The sequence below is a fragment of the Balaenoptera borealis genome, assembly GCF_965194805.1.
Source record: "Balaenoptera borealis genome assembly, chromosome: 11".
Lineage (NCBI taxonomy): Eukaryota > Metazoa > Chordata > Mammalia > Artiodactyla > Balaenopteridae > Balaenoptera > Balaenoptera borealis.
In genome coordinates this window covers 53053617-53079773 of record NC_138868.1, presented here as the reverse complement: position 1 = coordinate 53079773, position 26157 = coordinate 53053617, and the positions used below count along the sequence as shown (strand labels likewise).

Genomic DNA, 26157 nt, shown 5'->3' with positions numbered 1-26157 from the left:
ATAGAAGACACGAGAAGGCACCTTTATACTTAATTCCAATAATCCTGCTTCCAAGAACGAAATGATATATTTAGAGCCCTCCTCAACTCCACAGCTATCTGGCTCCAGGTATATAGTGCTGCATTCCCACTTGCTCCCACTTTCTGTCCTTCAGACTCACTAGTGGTAAGTAGAAGACATATGTATATCTGCTTGATACATACAAGAAGAGATGACAATTTCATTTTAGATAGGAATGTTGCCAGTATCTTCCTCAACAGTATCTCCCCTTATATATGGGCTACCTTACCCCAGAGTCAAGAATATTGGGAAGATCTACAACTGGCAGTATTCACATAGACACATATTCTGTACTCTAGACCAGGGTATCATCAACCAAGTATTACTTCCTAGTAGCTCACTAGTACCATTAAAATATAAACATTATTTAAAAAAGAAGGAACACTTTCCAAATATATATGGGACATTTCGATGTGTTAAGTACTACAGCAGACTGTATTAGGGAGACAAAGGACAGACATTATCGAAAGCACCCAAATAGACTGTCTGCTTATCCATTACTTAAATCACTGAGACACAGTCCCCCACTTTAGAGAATTCCATCCCCTTCATCCCAGTGCAATATATATAGAACATTTTATAAACTGAAGAATTCTTGTGCTAAAGCTCACTCCAGTTAAAATCTTCTAGTTTAAAGAACACATGATTTTGGCCTACGATGATAAATGTTTGAAATCGACTTACATCCCTAACCATCTTATATGAAGCTAAGTGAGTGAGCACAGAAGAAAGTTAGGCTAGTCAAATTCATCCCCAAGTAAATAATGATTGTGCTAACTAACATTAACTTCCACTATCAACTGCTTACTTACCGTGAACACAGCCCAAGAAAGGGCAGAATGGCCTCCTCCATGCAGAAGAAGTAGGACTGGACCCTCTGAGCCACTCTTGTAAACTCGGAAAGTGTATGAATAGTTAAAGATAACATATCTAAGCTTTTGCTCATTGAAGTTTTTGATTACTTAGTCATAATGACTGGATCAGAAAACTCAGTCAGCACCAAGCTATAAGCAAAGCTGCAGACTTCCAAATCTAAAAGGCACTCAAGCAGAAGTTTCTGAGACACCAAACCTGTTTTTGAGGCATGGAGCCAATATGACCACGTTTTTTTTCCCACTTTTTTTTTTTAATTATTTTTTTTTATTTTGACCGTACCACACGGCTTGTGGGATCTTAGTTCCCTGACCAGGGACTGAACCCAGGCCCTCCACAGTGAAAGTGCTGAGTCCTAACCACTGGACCACCAGGGAATGCCCATGACCACTTTTTCAATGGGAAAAAAAACTATTCCCTTTGCCCTAATGAGGACACAGTCCCTGGTTTCTAGACGCTAAACTGGTTCAACTCACTTGACTCATGAAACCTTCACCTCAAAACCTGGGCCCTCAAAAGATGTATCAGTTTTAAGAATTTAATTCTTAATCCCTTCCCCATGCATGAGACAATTATAGCTAAATAAGATATTGGCACAGTCTTACAAGAAATATTCCATGTTGTACAAGGAACAGGTAGAGAATGAAAATGAAATAAATAGCAGAAATAAAGAACATTTTAGAAACTACACAAATCTTCTTAGACAACGTTATAAGCCTACTAAAGAATAAGCCATTTTACAAAGGATATATCCTTGCCAGTTTCATTCTCTACTTCTACATCTTCCATGGACTCAAAGTACTGACTCCAAGGAACAGGAGAAAAGTCCCGCTTTCTTCCAGGGCTGAGGGAAAAAAAAGAGAGAGATTTCAAGTAAAAAACAGTTATGCATGAAAAGGTAAAATCTTCATCAACAAATCTTAAACGTAAATCTGAAATGAAAATAGCAAGATATTTTCTCGTAAAGATATGAAGAGTTTTCATACACAAAGTATTACATTAAACTGTTTTAAAAAGCTCAAATATGTATAAAATTTTAGGATTTTAGGAAATTCATTAGTATGTTTTAGTCACAAATATATTGTGTGTATATACACACAACAAAACCTGCTAGTTCTCTCACCTTGTTGTTGGCTATAGGCTCATTCCTATCCTCTCAATCCACTTTAATATTGTTCCTGCTACAATAATTTTTGGTCACTATTGCTTCTTCATACCTTTAATCCTTCACATTTTTTCATGCTTCTTTGTCATTTCCCAACCAATCAATATACAAGCTTCATAGAAGGCAAACTGTCCATATCAATACCTTGAATTTCTGGGCATTTATCTGAAGAGAAGCTCACACAGAAGTGAAATGACTTACCTATTCAATGTAGCATTTCTTGTAATAGAGAAAAATTGGAAATAACCTAAATATCAGCAGGTGACTAATTAAAATAAATTTTGGTACACAGAGAAATAATATTTCGTTGTAAAAAGAAGGAAGCGATTATATATTGATAAAATTCCTTATTTATGGATAAGATACACTGTTAAGTAAACAAAGGAACAAACATGATGCACATAGTACCATTTGAGTAAAAATGAAAAATATGCATAAATGTAATTGCTTATATATACTTAGAATATCTCTGGACGAATACTGATATAACACTGATGGTAACCTGGGAGGGGAACTGTGACTGGGAGGTGAGAGGGACAATTTTCATTGTACATCCCTTTCTATCTTTTGATCTTTGAACCATGTATTATTTTAAATTATTATTTAAATTATTGTTATTTTAAATTATTATATTAAATTATTTTGAAACAAAACAAAAATAATCGATAAATATCTGTTTACAACCTATGTCTTCAACCTTGGATGGAACACAAGAAAGAAACCCTGAGTCTTCCTCTATTTCCACACAGATTCTTTCCAGTAATGTAGGAAATTTAGAATTCCATCAGCAGCAAAACATTAACTCCTGCCTGACAACTTCTTGTATATGCTATGGGACCGAATTGAGACTATGTACAAAGCATAATACAAAGCTACTTTTAAAAACTTAAGTTAAGGGGCTTCCCTGGTGGCGCAATGGTTGAGAATCCGCCTGCCAGTGCAGGCAACACGGGTTCGAGCCCTGGTCCGGGAAGATCCCACATGCCGCGGAGCAACTAAGCTCGTGCGCCACAACTACTGAGCCTGTGCTCTAGAGCCCGTGAGCTACAACTACTGAGCCCACATGCTGCAACTCCTGAAGCCCACGCGCCTAGAGCCCATGCTCTGCAGCAAGAGAAGCCACCGCAATGAGAAGCCCACGCACTGCAATGAAGAGTAGCCCCCGCTTGCCACAATTAGAGAAAGCCCGCGTGCAGCAACACAGACCCAACACAGACAAAATAAATAAATAAAATAAATTAATTTAAAAAAAAAACAACTTAAGTTAATACAAAAGCACTCTAGGTTGACTATAATACTGGAAAGAATTACAGTGGGGCAGCTGGGCAGTAAGGAATGTATTCTCTCAACAGTCAAGTATTTATTGAATATCTACCTTCTACTAGGCATTGAAACAGGTCAGTAGGTCTCAATCCATGTAACAATAAAATCACCTGGGGAGCTTTTAAAAATACTGATGTTTGGATCTCACCTCTAGAAATTGATTTAAATGGTCTGGGATGTGGCCTAGGTACTGATAATTTTTAAAGCTCCCCAAGTTGAGAGAGAGGTGCTAGAAGTACAAAGGTAGAGTATATGATTTGGAATGAGAGAGGAGTTCAAATTCCTCACAGTTCATACCATTTCCCTATAATTCCTAACACTTGCGGTATGGACTTGGGCAAATTCAAATTATCTAAATTCTTTCTGCCTTGGATTATAATGACTAAGTAAAATAAGATATCCTTTAAAATAATCTAATACATCTGGCATTTGGTAGTTGCTCAGTAAATGGGTAAACCTATCTTCTGATAGAAAAACTCCCTCTGTAGAAGTAAACTACTTTAGCCTAGACCTATTTTTTGGTTTGCTGGTTGTACTTGAATTCCTACTGCAAAACTAAAATCAGAACTATTTTTTTTTTCAGTCAGTTATTTATTTATTTTTATTGAAGTATAGTTGATTTACAATATTAGTTTCAGGTGTACAGCATAATGATTCAGCATTTTTGCAGATTATACTTCATTATAAGTTATTACAAAATAATGGCCATAATTTCCTGTGCTATACAATATATCCTTGTTGCTTATTTATTTTATACACAGTAGTTTGTATCTGTTAATCCCATACCCCTAATTTGTCCCTCCCCCTTCCTGCTCCCCTTTGGTAACTACTAGTTTGTTTTCTATATCTGTGAGTCTGTTTCTATTTTGCATATACATTCATCTGTATTATTTTTTAGATTCCATATATAAGTGATACCATACAGTATTTGTGTTTGTCTGACATTTCACTAAGCATAATATTCTCTAGGTTCATCCACATTGCTACAAATGGCAGAATTTCATTCTCAAAGCAGAACTCTTAATTTTACTTATGTCACTCACAAACTCATCTATGCATATACTAAAATCTGAGTACATATAACAATCATAACATAGCATGCCAAACCTATTATAATAGATTCTAAGAATCCATGCATGAAATTTTGATGTCTAGAGCTAGGATATTGTCGTAATAGTACCTAACATTTACTGTACGCAACAGTGAGTCACTGTGCCAATTTACAGGCATGATTCTATTTAATTCTGACAAAACTTTGAGTTGTTTTTATCCCCATTTCTCAGATTAAAAAACAGATTTAGAGATACAAAGCAACTTGCCAAAGGTTCTACAACTACTAAGTGGCAGTGACAGGACTCAAATCCAGTTCCATCACTCTTCAAAGTCTCTGTTCTTTACTCCAATGCTACATTAATTCTCAGATTTTTTTTGTCTCTCCCTCTCTCATTTATACTTCTGAAAAGTAATAAGGCTTTATGTAGGGCATATTATCAGAGGTCTCCTTTTCAGAGTCTAAATATGACTGACTTTGCCCAGGCCACAGAAACTTTCCAAGTTGGCCAGGCACTAGTTAAAGAAAAATTACTTCCTACCATCAGCAATCATTCCTAGGAAAACAGCCTCCACTTCCAATCTTCATTTAAAAAAAAAAATTTCAGGGACTACCCAACTTATACAACATATGAGTAATTCCCATTTAGTTACAAAGCCAATAATCTGTACCTCAAAATGTTGCTCCTACTCCCACGGAGATTTTTCTGGCATACTCCTAGCATCTGCATTTGAACACATAATTGTTTATACACTCCATGACTTCAGGAAATTCTGCACAAGGTTAGATAAGAAGTAGAATATCTTTATATTCTAGTCAGAAAGAATACTCTGTATTTTAGAGATGAAGTTTTGGTTCTTTTAAAAAATAGTTTCTTATTCTTTTATGCCTAGCTACTTTATGGTCATTACAGCCTGTGTAGGCTCTTTTTAGTTATAATTTTTTATTTTATTATTTACTTATTTATTTAGCCGCACCACGTGGCTTGCAGGATCTTAGTTCCCAACAAAGGGTTGAACCCAGGCCACGGCAGTGAAAGCGTTGAGTCCTAACCACTGGACCACCAGGGAATTCCCTACTTATAATTGTTTTAAATGAATTAATTACTGACTTTTTTCTCCATGGAGTCATAATGAAAGAATTCTGAAATAAGAAAAGAACTTTCAAAAGCATAACAAGGTTAAGTTATACTTTAAAAATAAGGATTTATTCACCAAGAACCTATTATATGTATCAGGCTTGTGACTGAGGTGGGGTGGTAGGAGATGCTGGGATTACCATAAAACTAGTGAGACAATGCCTCTGCTCTCAAGAAGCTAATATCAAATACCTAAATATCTAACATAATGTACAGATAAATACTTTAAATAGCCTAAGAGGTACAGCTACAGTGCTGTGAATGTTCAGAGGGAATAAAGATTACTTTCAGCTTGGGAAATAGAGACTTCAAAGAAAAAATAATATTTAAGCTATGCATTAAAGGACAAATAGAATTTGGACTGATGATGGAAGCAGGGAAATAGGGAGGGGTAAGGCAGACATTTCAGGGAGAGAGAAGGGCACAAATAAGGAGCCGGTATGATGCCTGTCATGGGGATACTATTAAAAAACAAAGTAAAAAAATAAATGCAATAAGGTGGGAATAAGTATAGCAGTTTTGAAAACTAAGAGCTGATACAAGTAAAAGCAGATAGTGGAGAAAGAATAATAAAGTACAAAATATATGATCTTTTTCTGTTATTTGTGTGTTAGGGTCCCAAAGGCCAGATAGGGTTTGAATGGTATTGTAGAAAATGAGCAGCCAATAAAATGCACAGATTAAAGTATTTCAGAAAGATCAATGTGGTGAGAGGTACAAGATGGACTTGATTCTGGAAAAAAATATGTTGCAATAACCTGGGTAGGAAAAGATGGGAGTATAGACTGACAATGGAATTTAAAAGGAGGAAAAAGAAAGAACTTTCAAAAAGGCAATCAACAAATCTCAGGAATGTTCAAGATCTGGAAGATGACTGACAGTAGAATCAAAGTCAGTTCTAAAGTTCTGAACTAACAGATGAATTATTAAGTCCAACAATTTATAAATAAAAATCTACTTTGGGGGACTTTGCTGGTGACACAGTGGTTAAGACTCAGTGCTCCCAATGCAGGGGGCCCAGGTTCGATCCCTGGTCAGGGAACTAGACCCCACATGCATGCTGCAACTAAGAGTTCACATGCCACAACTAAGGAGCCCGCATGCCGCAACTAACGAGCCTGCTGGCCGCAACTAAGACACAGCACAACCAAATAAATAAATAAAAATAAGAAAAAAAATTTTTTTTAAAAATCTACTTTGGGAGGTAAATGTATACAAAATTTTTGATGTCAGAAAAAAGTTTATTTCAAACCTAACAAAATAAATGTATCATTTCCTCCCATCTCCTGCTACCAGAGGAAGGAGTTCGGCAGCCAAGGAACAAAATAGTACTATAAGAGACACACAGGAAATATGGCTTCTACCTAAACCACATGAATCAAGTGTGTTTATGGACCCTTTGCTATTCTCATAGACCCTGTTCGGAATCTGATGACCGATGAGCCCTCACTCTAGAAAAAAATGCATATACACATATTTTGTATACAATTCCCTAGCTTCAAGAAACCCATCTATGAATCTCAAATTAAGAACCCTTGGCCTAACATGAAAAGATGCTCATCATCGCTAATATTAGAGAAAAGCAAATTAAAACTACAATGAGGTACCACCTCACACCAGTGAGAATAGCCATCATTAAAAAGTCTACAAATAATAAATGTTGGAGAGGGTGTGGAGAAAGGGAACCCTCTTACACTGTTGCTGGGAATGTAAATTGGGACAGTCATTATGTAAAACAGTATGGAAATTACTCAAAAAAGTAAAAATAGAGGTGCCATATGATCCAGCAATCCCACTCCTGGGCATACCCGGACAAAACTATAATATGAAAAGATACAAGCACCCCTATACTCACAGCAGCACTATTTACAATAGTCAAGACATGGAGACAACTTAAATGTCCCTTGACAGATGAATGGATAAAGAAGATGTGGTACATATATACAATGGAATATTACTCAGCCATAAAAAGGAATGAAATAATGTCATTTGCAGCAACATGGATGGACCTAGAGATTATCATACTAAGCAAAGTAAGTCAGAAAGAGAAAGACAAATACCATATGATATCACTTATATGTGGAATCTAAAATACAACACAAATGAACATATCTATGAAACAGAAACAGACTCACAAACATAGAGAACAGACTTGTGGTTGTCAAGGGTGCGGGCCTGGGGGAGAAAAGGATTTTCAGTTTGGGATTAGCAGATGCAAACTAGTATATATAGGACAGATAAACAACAAGGTCCTACTGTATAGCAGAAGGAACTATATTCAATATCTCATGATAAACCATAATGGAAAAGAATATGAAAAAATATATATATTTATAATTGAGTGACTGCTGTACAGCAGAAATTAACACAACACTGTAAATCAACTATACTTCAAGAAAATTTTTAAAAAAAGAACCCTTGGCCTATATGTTGACCTTAACAATCTATTTCCAGCAGAAAGAGGAAAATTTTTAAAGAGGAAGAAAAGAATGAGGGGCTACTCCACCCTTAAAACTTTCTAAATCTAAATTAATTTTCCATTTGCTAGAGACTAAAAATTTGTTTTCATAACCCATTTCTGCCTTTATTACTTGTGTGACCTTGGGCAAGTCACTTAACTTCTCCAGGCCTGAGTTTCTTCACGTCAGATAGGGTTATATCATCAGTTTTATACGCTTTGTTATGAGGATTAAAGTAGTCTTCTTATCCCTTGGTTACCCTCAAATTAGCCTGTTCTATTTTTGTCACAGAACTAGTCATTGTCTAAAATTAGTTTGTTCCTGTATTTGTTATTATCTTTCAGTCACTCCACCTAATTTGCTACTGTTTGAGATCCATGAGAGCAAGAATGTTCTCCATTTGTTCACCAGTGTACTCTCAAAGCCTGACACATTGATGATTATCTGTTGACAGTATGAAATAAGCTAATGTGCATAAAGTACTTAGCTTGGTGTATTATTATTATTATTACTATTATTATTATGCTTTGAGGCTAATAAACAGAATCCTCCTTACTGAATCCTGATAAGGCTTCCAATGAAAGGAAATAGGACACTACAAAGCTACACTAATCAAGACTGTAGTACAAGCATGAGAGTAGACATACAGATTAACTGAACAGAATTCAAAGTCCAGAAATAAACTCTAACCTTTACATCAATAGTGGTTCAACAAAGGGGCCAAGACAATTCACTGGGGAAAGAATAGTCTTTCCAACAAATGAAGTTAGGACAACTGCAAAAGTATTCATGCAGAAGTATGAGAATCTAGACCCTTTTCCTCTTACTATATACATAATTAAATCAAAGTGGATCACAAACCTAAATGTAAGAGCTAAAACTATAAAACTCTAAGAAGAAAACATAGGAGTAAATATTGTGATCTTGGGTTAAGCAACAATTTCTTAGATACAACACCAAAAGCAGAAATGATAAAAGAGAAGATTTGGATTTCACCAAAATTAAAGAGTTGGATTTCACCAAAATTAAAACTATTTATTAAAACTATAAGGACTGGGCTCCACTGGTGGCGCAGTGGTTAAGAATCCGCCTGCCAAAGCAGGGGACGCGGGTTTGAGCCCTGGTCCGGGAAGATCCCACATGCCACGGAGCTACTAAGCCCGTATGCCACAACTACTGAGCCTGCACTCTAGACCCACGAGCCACAGCTATTGAGCCCTCGTGCCACAACTACTGAAGCCCGCACGCCTAGAGCCCATGCTCTGCAACAAGAAAAGCCACTGCAATGAGAAGCCTGCGCACCACAACAAAGAGTAGCCCCCACTCGCCGCAACTAAACAAAGCCCACGCAGCAACAAAGACCCAATGCAGCCAAAACAAACAAACAAACAAACAAACAAACTATAGAGACTTTCCTGGTGGTGCAGTGGTTAAGAATCTGCCTGCCAATGCAGGGGACACGGATTCGAGCCCTGATCCGGGAAGATCCCACATACCGCGGAGCAACTAAGCCCGTGCACCACAACTACTGAGCCTGTGCTCCAGAGCCCACAAACCACAACTACTAAGCCCACATGCCACAACTACTGAAGCCCGTGTGCCTAGAGCCAGTGCTCTGCAACAAGAGAAGTCACTGCAAGGAGAAGCCCGTGCACCGCAATGAAGAGTAGCCCCCGCTCGCCACAACTAGAGAAAGCCCACATGCAGCAACAAAGACCCAACGCAGCCAAAAATAAATAAATAAATTTAATTAATTAAAAAAACACTATATATATTTTTACAGTATGGCTATGTACAGATTACCTCAGGTTAAATTTTATTTCCAATAATTATAAGCTTTGTGACCATTATTAACAAGTTATTTCTGCCTTAATTTCCTCAACTGTAAGCTCTGAAATGTGATTACAAGCAGGCATATAAGTACTTCATAAATGTTAGTTATTATAGAAATACTGTTCACAGCTAAGCCACATAGTATACTGATATTTTCTTTTCTTGTAAAACTTTTGTCCAGAATTAATAACTGTCTTTTATTTTGTTTACTGAGGTTTCTATTAACTATCACTAATTGCTTCCCAAAACCTTTTATTAAACAAAAGACATTAATAAGCATTTCACAAAAGAGGAAACACAAATAGCCTATAGACACATTAAAAGGTTCCCAATTTCATTCATAGTCAAGAGACATAATTTTTTTTAAAACAGGAGAAAATCAAACTTTAACAACATGTATATAGAGGAGAGACCAGGAAAACTGACTCACTCCAAAAGACATAAAATTTTAAATCACAGTAAGGTATAATTTCACACCCAGCATGTTGACAAAATATAAGAAGCCAAACATTACCACATCCTGGGGAGGATACGGATCAGATGGAACTGTCATCCACTGCTGGTGGGAGTGTAAATGGGGAAAACTGTTTGGAAAACAGTGAGGCATCACCTGGTAAAACTGAACAGGTGTCATTCAATCTAGTAGTTTCAGTTTACAGAGAAACGCCTGTACTTAAGTACTAAGATACACATAAAAGGATGTTCACAGAAGCATTTCCGTAAAAGCAAAGAATAACAAGCAAGCTAAATGTTCACTATCAGTGGAATATACAAATTGTAATATATTCAGACAGTTGAATATGGCACTGATGTGAAAATGGATGTGCTAGAATTATATGCAATAACATGGATGAATCGCAGAAGTATATTTGGAAAAAGATATAAGCACAGAAGAGTAAATGCAGTATGATTCCATTAGTAATAAAGTTCAAAAACAGGCAAAACGAAATAATACATTTTTATGAATAGGTGGTAGAAATATAAAGAAAAGCAAGGGAATGATAAACATGCAATTCAAGGCTGTGGAGGTGGAAGTGCTCTTGCGGAGAGGCAATGAGCTTCTAAAGTGCTGACAAAGAAACTAACACAACATTGTAAAGCAATTATGCTCCAATAAACATGTTAAAAAAATTTTTTTTAATTAAAAAAAAGTTCTATGTCATAAGCTAGGTGGTGAATACATGGGAATTTATTTTATTCTTCTTTAAACTGTACATATTTTTTAAACTTACATTTCATAATTAAACATTTAACTTAAGAGAAATTTATAAATCTATAAAATTTATATAAATTTATAATTTGAGAAATCTATAAAACTTCTCTTAATATGGTCAACCACATTAAATGATCAGGTTCATTTTTTTCTTTGGAAACTCCCTTTTCTGGCACCTTTTATTTATCTGCTCCAAATGGGACTGCTTGCTCCCTGGAAAGAATGAATTCCTGTCATTTCATCATCATCCTGGGAATTCCCCTTGCCTTTCTTCTGTGTTGAATCCCTGATTCCCATATCCCACATTTTTCTTGATGCATTTTTTTTTTTTTTAATTCTATTTTCGGCTGCGTTGGGTCTTCGTTGCTGCATGCAGGCTTTCTCTAGTTGCGGCGAGCAGGGGCTACTCTTTGTTGTGGTGCGTGGGTTTCTCACTGCAGTGGCTTCTCTTGTTGCGGAGCACGGGCTCTAGGCGTGCAAGCTTCAGTAGTTGTGGTATGCAGCCTCAGTAGTTGTGGTGCGCAGGCTCAGTAGTTGTGGCGCACAGGCTTAGTTGCTCTGCAGCATGTGGGATATTCCTAGACCAGGGCTCAAACCCGTGTCCCCTGCATTGGCAGGCGGATTCTTAACCACTGTGCCACGAGGGAAGCCTGATGCACTCTCTTATTTGATGGAACACATCCTCCATTAGCTTTCTGAGAAAGACGGATTAATTTTGAAACTCTGCATATCAGGAAATGCTGTTACCCATTTTTACACTTGACTGACAGCTTTCTCTGGTATAGAAATTTTGTCAGGGACTGTTTCCATCAACGATAACTAGGTGCCTTGGTAGATCCAACTTGGGAAATGTTGGCTAAAATTATATGTATGTGTGTATAAAAATATATGAATATATAAAAATAATTATATATAAGATATTTATATAATTATACTAATTATATTTTTAAAATATACATAGGGAATTTCCTGGCAGTCCAGTGGTTAGGACTTGGCAGTTTCACTGTCGTGGCCCAGGTTCAATCCCTGGTCAGGGAACTAAGATCCCACAAGCTGTGCAGCCAAAAGAAAATAAATAAATAAATGGTTTTATATTCATTCCTTCTTTTTAAATGCATAGATGAGGTTGGCAAAAAAGTAAGGAATATGGAACACTGAGGCCAAAAGTTAAGTGTAGGTGGGAACTCAGAGAGGCATTCAGTCCATTAAAGCTGGCTTTTATCTTGATGGCATTTGCCAACCAGCTGAACCTGAGGTTTTGGGGGTTTCCTGGGGCACACAGAACAAGACACAAAGCACAAGGTGGGAATCCTTGGTGGAGAGGCCAGTAGAAGTTATTTTTCCCATAAAGCTGAGATGTCAAAGGATCGTATCGTTAGTGAAAGGGTAAAATAGTAATGCTCTCCTCCCTACTCTGATCCCAGGACTAAAAGAAAAAAAAAAATACATGTCTTGAAACTTGGCATTGAATGAACGGGAGAAGAGAGAAAAAAACAAAAAAACAAAAAGTCCTTCTCTGATGAAACTGTAGCCACAGACAACTCTTAAACTGATTTTAGCTAAATTCATACACTTAAATATTCGAATAAGTTTCAAGTTGAGAATTTAGTTTAAAGTAAACCCAGACCAGCAGTGCCCTCAGGAGCCCAACAGAAACAAAGGCAAATCCTCTCTGAAGGAATCAACCTTCATTCCAGGACCAAGAACTCCCATGGATAAAGTTCCAAAGCACATGACCATCTCACAGTCAAAAACCATAAAACATGTGAGAAAACAGATGTATAAAGGCTTCATATATTGAAATTATAAGGTAGAATATAAAATAACTGTTTCATATGTTTAAAAAATAATAGAAACTTGAAACAAATACAACTTCTAAAATGAAAAGTATAGAATTAAAAAGAAAATGATCAGTTTAACAGCTAAGGAGAAAGGTAAACTAATACATTTGTTCAGGTATATCTGGATACATCTAGAATGCAACATAAAAACAAAAGATGAAAAATATGGAAGAAGTTAAGAGATATGCAGGAAACAGAAATACGTTTTACATATGTCAAATCAGAGTTATAACAGGAAATTAGAGAATGGATAAAGGTTTGAAGAGTAGTAGCTGAAGTTTTCATAACTGAAACTACCAATCACAGATTCCTGAAGGTCAACAAAACACAAGATTTTAAGAGAATTACCATATTATGGTAAAAGTACACAACATTAAAGACAATTATGTTAAAATCAGTCCCTACTCCCCGAAATGCAAAATGACGTATACATTAATTTGTTCATTTCAGTTCTATTTGAAATAGAAAACGATAAAAAGCACCCAACATCCATCAATAGGGAAACTGGTTGAATAAACTGTGTTATATTCACACAATAGAGTTCTATGCAGCTGCAGAACAAAAAAAAAAAGAATAAGAAATCTTTATATACTGTTAAGGAGTGATCAGGATATATTAAATTTTAAAAAGTAATATGCAGGGACTTCCCTGGTGGCGCAGTGGTTAAGAATCTGCCTGCCGGGGCTCCCCTGGTGGCACAGTGCTTAAGAATCCACCTGCTGGGCCTCCCTGGTGGCGCAGTGGTTAAGAATCTGCCTGCCAACGCAGGGGACACGGGTTCGAGCCCTGGTCTGGGAAGATCCCACATGCCGCGGAGCAACTAAGCCCGTGAGCCACAACTACTGAGCCTGCGCGTCTGGAGCCTGTGCTCCGCAACGGGAGAGGCCGCGACAGTGAAAGGCCCGCGCACCGCGATGAAGAGTGGCCCCCGCTCTCCGCAACTGGAGAAAGCCCTCGCACAGAAACGAAGACCCAACACAGCCAAAAATAAATATAAATAAAGAAAAGGACTGGAGAATAAATGTACCTTTAAAAAAAAAAAAAAAAAAAAGAATCCACCTGCCAATGCAGGGGACACGGGTTCGAGCCCTGGTCCAGGAAGATCCCACATGCCGTGGAGCAACTAAGCCCGTGCGCCACAACTATTGAGCCTGCGCTCTAGAGTCCACAATCCACAACTACTGAAGCCCGTGTACCTAGAGCCCATGCTCTGCAACAAGAGAAGCCACCGCAATGAGAAGCGCATGCACCACAATGAAGAGTAGCCCCCACTCGCCACAACTAGAGAAAGCCCGCACACAGCAACAAAGACCTAATGCAGCCAAAAATAAATAAATAAATTTATTTAAAAAAAAAAAAAGTAAAGCAGAATGGTATATATGTTATCTTTTATCTAAGAAAGAAGGGGATATAAATATATACTTTTTTTAAGTGGAAGGATGAAATAAAAAATAATGAAAATAGTTATCTGTAGGGTACTGGAGGGAAAAAGGACAGATGCTATACTTTTCTGAATACACTATTATAGTTCCAATTTTGTAGTCATGTAAATAATTTTACTTTTGTTTTGCAAATATGTTTAAAAGTTTGTAAAAACCAATCACCACCAACAACAAAAAAGGGAACAAATTAACCTAATGGTATACTAACAATTATTCCAAGTGACTTTAAAACATAATTATTTGACTATGTATCTCTGGTGGGATATACCTTAAGGGAAAAAAAACAACTGAATAGAAGTCTTAAACAGTATTCAGTAATCACATTGTTACTAGCTTTTTTAAAAATTTAATTTAATTAATTAATTAATTTGGTTGTGCCAGGTCTTAGTTGCCGCCGGCAGGCTCCTTAGTTGCAGCTCGCTGGCTCCTTGGTTGTGGCATGCATGTGGGATCTAGTTCCCTGACCAGGGACCGAACCCGGGACCCCTGAACTGGGAGCGAGGAGTCTTAACCACTGAGCCACCAGAGAAGTCCCTGTTAGTAGCTTTTATTGGCGGTATAATTGGTTATTTTGAACATCACATAAGTGCATATTTATATACATATATAAAGCAAGTAGGTCGTTAGGTTAATATCATGAGGAACCAAAATTCCCACTGTAAGAGAAAAGAGATGATATAAAGTCAAAGAATTTAAAAACCCCGTAATTTTTTTTTTTTTTTTTTTTTTTTGACCATGCTGTGCGCCTTGCAGGATCTTAGCTCCCTGACCAGGGATTGAACCCGCACCCTCAGCAGTGAAAGCACAGAGTCCTAACCACTGGACCACCAGAAAATTCCCAAAAACCCTGTAATCTTAATTTTGAATCAGAAATAGCAACATGAACTCATGATTCCTTTTGTGTTAAAAAAAATATGCTACCTCTGCCATTGTAAAGGCCTATAGCAATAATCAACCTAGTAGCAATGAGTTCCTCTAGTGCCTAAACTGAGATATTTAAATACCATTTCCAGCTTCTAGAAGCTGCCTGTATTACTTGGCTCACAGGTTCTTCCTCCATTTTCAAAGCCAGCAAGCAATGTGGCATCTTCAAATTTCTCTCAGATTTTGGCCTACTCTTCTGCGTCCCTCTTCTTTAAAGGACACTCGTGATTACATGGGACCCACTCAAATAATCCAGGATAACCTCTTTATTTTAATGTCAGCTGATTAGCAACCTTAATTCCATCTGCAACCTTAATTCTCCTCTGCCATGTAAAATAATCCAGTCACAGGTTCCAGTGATAGGACTTGAGCATCTTTGGGATATCATTGTTTTGTCTGCCACAGATTTCTAAAGTCTTTGTATTATTTCAGAAGAATGGCAGAAATATTGATTCAACTTGCACTTTTTAAAAATTTTTATTTATTTATTTTTGGTTGCATTGGGTCTTCATTGCTGCACACAGGCTTTCTCTAGTTGCAGCGAGCGGGGGTTACTCTTCATTGCGGTGAGCTGGCCTCTCATTGCGGTGGCTTCTCTTATTGCGCAGCATGGGCTCTAGGCGCACGGGCTTCAGTAGTTGTGGCACACGGGCACAGTAGTTGCGGCTTGTGGGCTGTAGAGCACAGGCTCAGTAGTTGTGGCACATGGGCTTAGCTGCTCCACGGCATGTGCGATCTTCCTGGACCAGGGATTGAACCTGTGTCCCCTGCGTTGGCAGGCAAATTCTTCTTTTTTTTTTTTAATTGGAGTAAAATTGCTTTACAATGTTGTGTTAGTTTCTGTTGTACAATGAAGTGAATCAGCTATATCTTTACCTATATTCCCTCCCTCTTGGACCTCCCTCCCACCCCCCCCATCCCAGTCATCACAGAGCACCGAGCTGAGCTCCTGTGCTATACAGCAGGTTCCCACTAACTATCTATTTTACATTTGGTAGTGTATTTATGTCAAACCTAATCTCCCCATTCGTCCCACCCTCCCCTTCCCCATCTGTGTCCACATGTCCGTTCTCTACATCTACATCTCTATTCCTGCCCTACAAATAGGTTCATCTGTACGATTTTTCTAGATTCACATATATGCATTAATATACGATATTTGTTTTTCTCTTTCTGGCTTACTTCACTCTGTATGACAGACTCTAGGTCCATCCACATCTCTACAAATGACCCAATTTCGTTCTTTTTTATGGCTGAGTAATATTCCACTGTATATTATGTACCACAACTTCTTTATCCATTCATCTATCGTTGGACATTTAGGTTGTTTTCATGTCCTGGCTACTGTAAATAGTGCTGCAATGAACACTGGGGTACAAGTGTCCTTTTGAATTATGGTTTTCTCTGGGTATATGCCGAGTAGTGGGATTGCTGGATCATATGGTAATTCTATTTTTAGTTTTTTTAGGAATCTCCATACTGTTCTCCATAGTGGCTGTATCAATTTACATTCCCACCAACACTGCAAGAGGGTTCCCTTTTCTCCACACCCTCTCCAGCATTTATTGTCTGTAGATTTTTTGATGATGGCCATTCTGACTGGTGTGAGGTGATACCTCATTGTAGTTTTGATTTGCATTTCTCTAATAATTAGTGATGTTGAGCAACTTTTCATGTGGCAGGCAGATTCTTAACCACTGCGCCACCAGGGAAGTCCCTCAACTTGCACTTTTATATATTAAGTATGCATGTTAAAATGTCTAAGGCAAAATCCTATGTTATCCGTTAAAAAACTATAAGAACTAGTACATGTCAGTAAAGTTGCAGAATACAAGATCAATATACAAAAATCAATTGTATTTCTATATACTTGAAATAAACAATCCAAAAATGAAATTAAGAAAACAATTCCAAAAAAAAAAAAAGAAAACAATTCCATTTATAATAGCATTGATATAACATTGCTGAAAGTAATTTAAAAAGATATACATAAATAGAAAGGCATCCCATATTCATGGATTAGAAGATTTATTATTACTAAAATGGCAATATTCCCCAAACTGATTTACAGATTCAAAGTAATAACTAACAAAATTGTATCTAACTTCCTTGCAGAAATTGACAAGCTAATCCTAAAATTAACATGGAAATTCAAGGGACACAGAAGTGTCAAAACAAATTTTAACAAAAGACATGGTTGTAAGACTCAGACTTCCTGATTTCAAAACTTGCTACAAAGCTACAGCAATAAATACAGTGTGATCCTGGTATATAGGCAAATATATAAATCAATGGTATAGAATTGAGAGTTAAAAAATAAACCCATACATTTATGGTCAATTGATTTTTGACCAGAGTGCCAAGATAATGCAAGGAGGAAAGAGGAGTCTTTTCATTAAATGGTGTTGGGAGGGCTTCCCTGGTGGCACAGTGGTTGAGAATCTGCCTGCCAATGCAGGGGACACGGGTTCGATCCCTGGTCTGGGAAGATCCCACATGCCGCGGAGCAACTAAGCCCGTGTGCCACAACTACTGAGCCTGCGCATCTGGAGCCTGTGCCCCGCAACAAGAGAGGCCCCCACAGTGAAAGGCCCGTGCACCGCGATGAAGAGTAGCCCCCGCTTGCCTCAACTAGAGAAAGCCCTCACACAGAAACGAAGACCCAACACAGCCATAAATAAATAAATAAATTTTTTAAAAAATGGTGTTGGGACAATGGATATCCACATGCAAAAGAACAAAGCTGAACCCATTCCTCACATCATATATAAAAATTAACTTAAAATGGATCATAAACCTCTATGTAAGAGCTAAAACTATAAAACTCTAAGAAGAAAACATAGGCATAAATCTTCATGACCCTAGGTTAGGGAAAGGCTTCTTAGATATGATACTAAAAGCATGAGAAAAAAAATAAATTGAACTTTATCAAACTTAAAAATGTTTGCTTCGAAGGACACCATTAAAGGGAATTCCCTGGCAGTCCAGTAGTTAGGACTTGGCGCTTTCACTGCCCAGGCTGGGGTTCAATCCCTGGTTGGGGAACTGAGATCCCACAAGCCTTGCTGCTCAGCCGAAATAAAAACAAAAACAAAGGACACCATTAAAAACATGAAGGATAACCCACAGAATGGGAAAAAATACCCACAAATCATAAATCTGATAAGGAACTTGTATCTAGAATATATAAAGAACTCATAACTCAATACAAAGACAACCCATTTTTTTAATGAGCAAAGGATTTGAATAGACATTCCTCCAGAGAAGGTATACAAATGGTCAATAAGGACATGAAAAGATATTCAGCATCATTAGTTATTAGGGAAATGCAAATCAAAACCACACAAAGAACCACTTCACACCACTAAGATGGCTATAAACAAAAAGACTGGCAATGACAAGTGTTGGCAAGAATGTAGAGAATTAGAACCCACATACGTTGCTGATGATAATATAAAATGGTACACCTGCTTTGGAAAACAGTTTGTCAGTTCCTCAAAAGGTTAAACAGAGAGATGCCATATGATCTAGCAATTCCACTCCTAGGTATACCCAAAAGACATGAAAACATATTTCTACATAAAAACTTGTATACGAATGTTCATATCAGCATTGTTCATAATAGTTAAAAAGTAGGAGCAACTCAAATGTCCATCAATTGTTGAATGGATAAATAAAATTTGGTATATATCCATACAATGGAATATTATTCAGCAATAAAAGGAATGAAATATTACAACATGCCACAATATAGATGAACCTTGAAAATATTATGGTAAGCAAAAAAAGTCAGTCACAAAAGAGCACATATATTGTTTAATTCCATTTATTGTAAATGTCCAGATTAGGTATATCTATAGAGACAGAAAACAGATTGGTTGGTTTGGGGGAAAGTGAGGGCTAACTGCTCATGGCTATAAAGTTTCTTTTTGGGGTGCTGAACATGTTCTAAATTGTGGTAATGGTTGCAGAACTCTGGGAATATGCTTAAAAAAACATTGATTGTACACTCTAAATGACTCAGTTGTATGGTATGTGAATTCTATCTCAATAAAGTTGTTACCAAAAAATGATGGGCAACATTCAAAGAATAGATTATATCATTAGTACACTAATAGAGAAAAAAATGGAATGAGAAAAAGGAACACAGGTCAGATGAAACAAAATACAAAATAAGATGGCAGAAATAAATCCAAATATATCAAGGGTAGACTAAATACTCTAGGTCTGAAATACCCTCAGATGAGATTTTTTTTTAAATTCCAGCTATACACTACTTAAAAAGAGACAAAAAGTTCCAAAATTTAAAAAATGGACAAAGACACAGTAGGCAAATATTAGCCAAAACCATTTTAGGTTAGATGTTCTTTCTCAAACTTTAGGGCATTCTTCTATCAACTTCTAATTGAGGTACTGCTGTGGAGATTTTTTTTTTTTAATTTATAGGGGTTTTTTTTGTCATCTCTTACCACTTTAAAAAAATTTTTATTTTATATTAGAGTATAGCTTTTGAGATTTTTTTTAAGAATCTTTTTATCCCTCATATTTCTAAATTTTAATCTTAATGTAGAACAAGCTTCTTCCTAGGAGATTCCTTAAACTTTCTCTTCTATTGAATTTATATCTACTATACATGTTTTCATTCCCAACATTTACATTTTGTTCTCTGAAACAAGGTTCCTTTTTTTGTAAAAGAGCATCCTGTTCTTGTTTCACAGATGCCATACTGTCTCTTGTCTCTGACGAGAGATATTAGGTTTTTTAGTATTTTCTTTTGTTCTACGCATTATTGTTTCCTTTTCCCATTTTGTTTTTGCCTGTCTTTTGTGTTAGAGGATATCCCTTGATGGCTGGTGATTCTATGAAAAAGCAGGATTTGTTGACTATTGAATATCCCCGTACAGTTATCAAGTAGAGACCCAGCCTTTTAAATGGGGGACTCTTCCACCAAATATCAATATCTGCGTGTCTTTTCTCTTAGGCCAGTCATTGCTCCAGAGAGGAATCCTCCAATCTCCTGCCTGGGGACATAAGACTAGCTGTGAGCCTTCGGGAAAAGAAACTGAATAGTCTCATTTGTTCATTCACTCAACAGATACTCACTGAGCACCTATGAGATACTATTTTAGGCACTGGGAATACTGAAGTGAACAAAAGACAAAACCCGCTACTCTTGTGTTAACACTCAGTAGAAGGAGGCATAGCAAAAATTTTCAAGGTAGCAGTAAGTGCAGCAAAAATTTTCAAGGTAGCAATAAGTGCCACGTAAAGCCAGGAAGGGGGACAATGAATATCAGGTTGGGAAGGAATGTAATTTTAAATCAGTGATCAGGAAAGGCATCTTTAAGCAAAGACCTGAGGGAGGTAAAGGAGAAAGCCATGAACATATTTAGAAGACACAACACATACCTTCACTTAATACCTGTTTCATCCAGTTGCTTTATCTTTGCCCGCATAAGCCTACTGAGTCCAGAGCCATCTGGTTCAATTCCTCCAAAAGTTAACCTGTCTCCCATTATTGAGAAATTTATTTTCAATAAATTGAGGGAAAGGAAAAAATCTGGGAGTCTAATAGTCAATCAATCCTCCTGTTTTTAGTGCCCTTTCAGAGGTACCTAGCACCTATTATTCCTGAGCATTTATGGGGCTGTGATATGGATTAGTCTGCACTTTCTCCTTCTGCGGGTAGTTTTCAGTTTGCTCTTCTCTGTTAGTGAGTTAACATTCTTCAACTTGCTATCTTCCTAAATCTTGGTATCTTATCTTCCCTCCTCTTCTTTGTCCTTTGATCATATTCCTTTTTCCAAATTACTTTACTATAATTTCATGGGGTTTGGGGAGAAAATGGAGATGAATTAATGAATTAATTTCAACAACAACTCTCTAGGGTAGCTACTATTATTCCTCTTTTGCAAATGAGAAAAATAAAGCCAAGGGAGGTTAAATATCAATAACTTATCCAGCAGCATAGAAGGCAGATCAGCTAGAATCTTATTCTTAGGGTCATTTCCTTATCAGTTTTCAATACTACCCTCAAAATAATACTAGGTTCTCTCTCCATTCTTAAAATCATCAAAGCCAAGAATGAGCACCCAGAAATCCCCAGGAAGAGGTGAAAGAGGATTGGTTCCTGCCGTAGGGAAAATGATTGGTAGAGGACCCTTAAAGCAAGCCGAAGTACCATGGAGACTTAAGAAGAAAGTCAAGGTTTACAACTGTAATGAATGATGGGAGAAAGCAGAAGGGCAGAGTGGAAAGGAAGAATCAAAGACAATTCTTATGTTTTTCTGATGTCATTCACAAAGAAAGAACAGAGGAGACCTTTTAAAAGAGTTCCAACTTACTATATACTGATTTACCATGTGCTTGAAAATCCTACATCCTATCCCTAACACTTTTCTCTGTTGGCCATTGATGAGAGTGTTAATGTTAATTGGGCATCATGGAATCCAAAAATGGAAATAGTGGCATTTCACACAGTTCTGCATTAGACATTGGCCCAACATACAACGTGGTTTCAAGCAAATGAATGAAACCTAACCTCACTTACAACCATTTTCAGATAAGATACTTAGTGTATGGGAACTTCCAACCTGCTGAGTCAGATCACACAAAAACATACTTTGTTTTATTTTTTTATTTTTATTTTTCTTGGAATTTTATTTTATTCAAGATAATACAAGAGAAGAAGGGTGAACAGAAATGAGCACTGGCAGGGGTTGGGAGGATGGTGAGTGTTAAGCCATCATTATTTTGGAGTTAGGTTTAATCTTAGTACCTCTCAACCTTTTCCCTCAAAATAACATCCATGACAAAGGAGCATGTTTAAATATCTAGGCGTGTGGTTACCAAATTTTTTAAATCTGTAGTGGACACCATATTCTCTATGCTTTTTCTTTACTGTCGGCCTCTCCCCATGAGAATATCAGCTCCATAAGAGGCACATGATTGTTTTATTACTATATCCCCATGCTTTGTTTTAAATGGATGTGGACAGACTGCTGCAGCACAAGAACAACTGTAATCTTATACCTCTGATAATAAAGAATTCTGCTTTACTCAAGTTAGAAAATTTTCTAAATTTTATTTCTACCATTCACCTAACATCAGAACAGCATAATTAATAACTTCTTCTTCCAAAACTCTAAAAGTAAATAGAAAAAAGGATATAATGACAATTCTACTAAAATGATCTGGCCTCAAACAAAAATACAACCAGTGAGACATCAGTAATGAAAGCAAAAAAGCAGACAGAATACAAGGTTTTTTGATATTTTGCAAGGACCAAATGGAGCTGTTCACTCTCTTAATGTGTGTGGCGATATTCAGTCATCAGAACGCATGTAAGTTACTATAGTGCTTAGACATATCACAATAGGAAGAAAGCAAGCAGGTTTGAGGTAAGAGTTTAAAAGCCAATAAAATCCATACAGAAAATCCTAATGAAGTATATTTCAGAACCAATGGCCACATAACACCTTCCCCAGACTCACCTGAATGCCATAATGATCCAGGAAAAAAGACAAAGAGCAAATATCTTTAGGGCAATTATTTGAGAGATTCTTTCCAGTCACAACTTGCTTATATATAAACAGGTAACTTAATTCCAATTAAACAGACATTTGGCTATGCCCTGTATTGTAGGCCCTGATACACTTCCTAGGCACTAGGGAAATCAGCAGGCCCGAAATTCCCATTGATGAATAAAACTTGGTTCTTGACCTCAAAGAGCTCATGTCTGGAGGGAAATAAGAAGTAAACAGTCACTGTATACTATAGCTATGACAGAAATAAGCCTAGCGTACCATGAGAGCTCACAGATGGGACACTCAATCTTGCTCAGGACACTTACAGGGAGGGAACCAGGTCAGAGAAGGATTCACAAAGATTATGTCTGGTGTGAAGATTTTGTTAAACCAAATGCTATAAAAATTTGAAGTACCATTTTTATTAAACAATGACCTGGATAGGGAAGAGGCAAAAGTACAAATCCTCTAATTACCAGTAAAGAATACAATTTCCCAATATTCAGTGAAAAAACAAATGTCAGCACATTCTCCAACTTAAAAATGGGTTTATATTCCAAAGGTTTGTAAAATAGGTTGTTGGAAAACTGAAGTACATTTCCCCTGATTAACGGTATAATGAAATATTGGTAGATTCTCTGGGAAGTTCCATTCCCAAGTCTATTTAGCCATAATACACTAAAATGCTATTTGTGATGAAATTCAGCTAATAATAATGATGTAGTTCAGGTGATTAACACAGAAAACTAAATTTAAAGTGATATTGGGCTTCCCTGGTGGCACAGTGGTTAAGAATCCGCCTGCCAATGCAGGGGACACGGGTTTGAGCCCTGGTTCAGAAAGATCCCACATGTTGCAGAGCAACTAAGCCCATGTGCCACGACTACTGAGCCTGTGCTCTAGAGCCCGTGAGCCACAACTACTGAAGCCTGAGCGCCTAGAGCCCGTGCTCCGCAACAAGAGAAGCCACGGCAATGAGAAGCCGGCGCACCACAACGAAGAGTAGCCACCGCTCGCCACAACTAAAGAAAGACAGCGTGCAGCAATGAAGGCCCAATGCAGCCAAAAGTAAATAAATAAATAAATAAATTTATTTTAAAAATAATAAAAATAAAGTGATATTAATATATCTAGAACCATGGTTCTTATGCTTAAGGAAAAGCTGGTTTAATTAAAAGGATGAGAAGAATTAAATGAAACAAACCAGACACACATGTATTTATGCTGGGCACTTTACAAGCATTATCTAAATTTAATCCTCACAACAACCTGGGCTATATTTTCTTAGTAGGATAAAGATAGAGGGATATAAATATGGAATCACAGAAGGATATAAATATACTGTTAATAATCACAGTTTTAAAATTTCACTTCTGGGGACTTCCCTGGCGGCACAGTGGTTAAGAATCCGCCTGCCAATGCAGGGGACACGGATTCGAGTCCTGGTCTGGGAAGATCCCACATGCCGCGGAGCAACTAAACCAATGCGCCACAACTACTGAGCCTGTGCTCTAGAGCCCGTGCTCCGCAACGAGAAGCCACCGCAATGAGAAGCCCGCGCAATGCAACGAAGAGTAGCCCCCGCTCACCGCAACTAGAGAAAGCCTGCGCGCAGCAACGAAGACCCAGTGCAGCCAAAAGTAAATAAATAAAATAAATAAATTTTAAAAAAGGAATATATATATGTATTATGTATAACTGAATCACTTTGCTGTACAGCAGAAATTAACACATTGTAAATCAACTGTACTTCAATAATTAAAAAAAAAAAACTAAATACCGGCTCATATGCTGACTTTACCATTATGTAGGAAGACCTATCTTACTTTTGACTCTCACTTTAGGAATATTAATTTAACTCATCTGATTGAACACCCACCCTCCTCACAGCCATTCAGCTCTTAGTGATTGAAAGAGTGCTCCACTTTTGTCTCCAGGATTTTCTTCCAAGCTGCCAACACCTATTTTGTAAGTTTTGATACTGGTCTTGGTGTTCCCTCATGTACAGGCAATGAGAACCAAGTTACAGCTTACCTGACCAAGAGAAATTATTAAGAAACTATCATTTCAAATATGAAAAGAAATGTATCTTAGAATTTATGAAAAACAGTAAATAAGTTTCCACTACATAGCTTTACTATTTAAATAATAATTCCACATATGTATATCTTGCTCCTCAAAAACAACACTGTGAGGTTAGTATTACACACATTTTAATAATAGTCAAGCTTATAAGCAGTATGTAGTAAAGCCCGGAAGAGAATTTTATTTTGCTGATTTAAAACCTACATTCTTTCTACTACAAGACAACAGAAGTAGAGAGCTAATCATACTGACATGGGGTTGGCAAACTATGGCAACTATGGGGTTGGCCTGTGTGCAAATCCAGCCACCCCCTGTTTTTGTGTGGCTCATGAGCTGCAAATGGTCTTTATATTTTTAAAGGTTGTGGAGGGGAAAAACAAAGAAGAGAGGAGTATTTAAAGACATGAGAAAATTACATAAAATTCAAATTTCAGTGACACCAAAAAAAATGTAGTTGGAATACAATTACATTCATTTACATATTGTCTATTGCTGCTTTCACCTTACAATGGCAGAATTGAGTAGTTGCCACAAAAACTATGGCCTGCAAAGCATAAAATACTTACAGAAAAAGTTTGCCAAGCCCTGGTATAAATGATAGGCGCTACAAAAGGACAGAAAATGGAAAGATCAGTGCAGGCTGGATGATCAGGAAAAGCTTCAGGATCTCATTTTATATGAATGTTGTGTGCCACATGTCTATTAAATCAAACCTTATGAGAACATTTTTTAAACTGTGCTACTGTAGAATACACAAAGAAATAAAAACAAAGGTTCCTGTACTCTGGGACCTCCAATTTTATTGGGGAAACTAAAAAAAACCAAAAACACAAAAACAAAATAAAAACATGAAATATAAATTATGATGTTTATGGTAATCACCCATTTAAATTACCATAATAAATTTGACATAACAATTAAAAAACACAATACCAAGTAGTAACGCACAACAATTGGCAAATAAGACGAAATGACATAAAGTGCTACAGATGCTCAGAGGAGGGACAGAGCAAATGAATGAGCTAGAATAGTCTGAAAGAGCTTCATGGATTTTAGAGGATGGGAAGGACTTGAAAAAGTGATATGGGAGGCCTCGAAAGTAAAAACTTGGCAGTTGGTAAGTACAAGAAACATTTAGAAAATTGACATTGCCTGGGACATGACTATGGAGAACTTTTAATGTTACTTTTAACAGTAGACTTCTTGCTCTCATCCCTACACTTG

At 37.1% G+C, this 26157-nt stretch overlaps 1 protein-coding gene across 2 annotated transcripts in view; it reads right to left on the bottom strand.

Annotated features, from left to right (window-relative positions):
- Nucleotides 1-26157, bottom strand: part of PPME1 (protein phosphatase methylesterase 1) — a 77111-nt gene that overhangs the window by 39839 nt on the left and 11115 nt on the right. The window contains exons 2-4 of one of the 2 annotated variants that reach the window (XM_082343207.1): nt 5144-5196; nt 1684-1777; nt 873-965 (exon numbers count right to left, since the gene is read on the bottom strand). In XM_082343207.1, the coding sequence (XP_082199333.1) occupies nt 873-965; nt 1684-1777; nt 5144-5196 (240 nt within the window). The remainder of the gene's footprint in view (nt 1-872; nt 966-1683; nt 1778-5143; nt 5197-26157) is intronic. The other variant, XM_082343206.1, reaches the window with a different exon arrangement.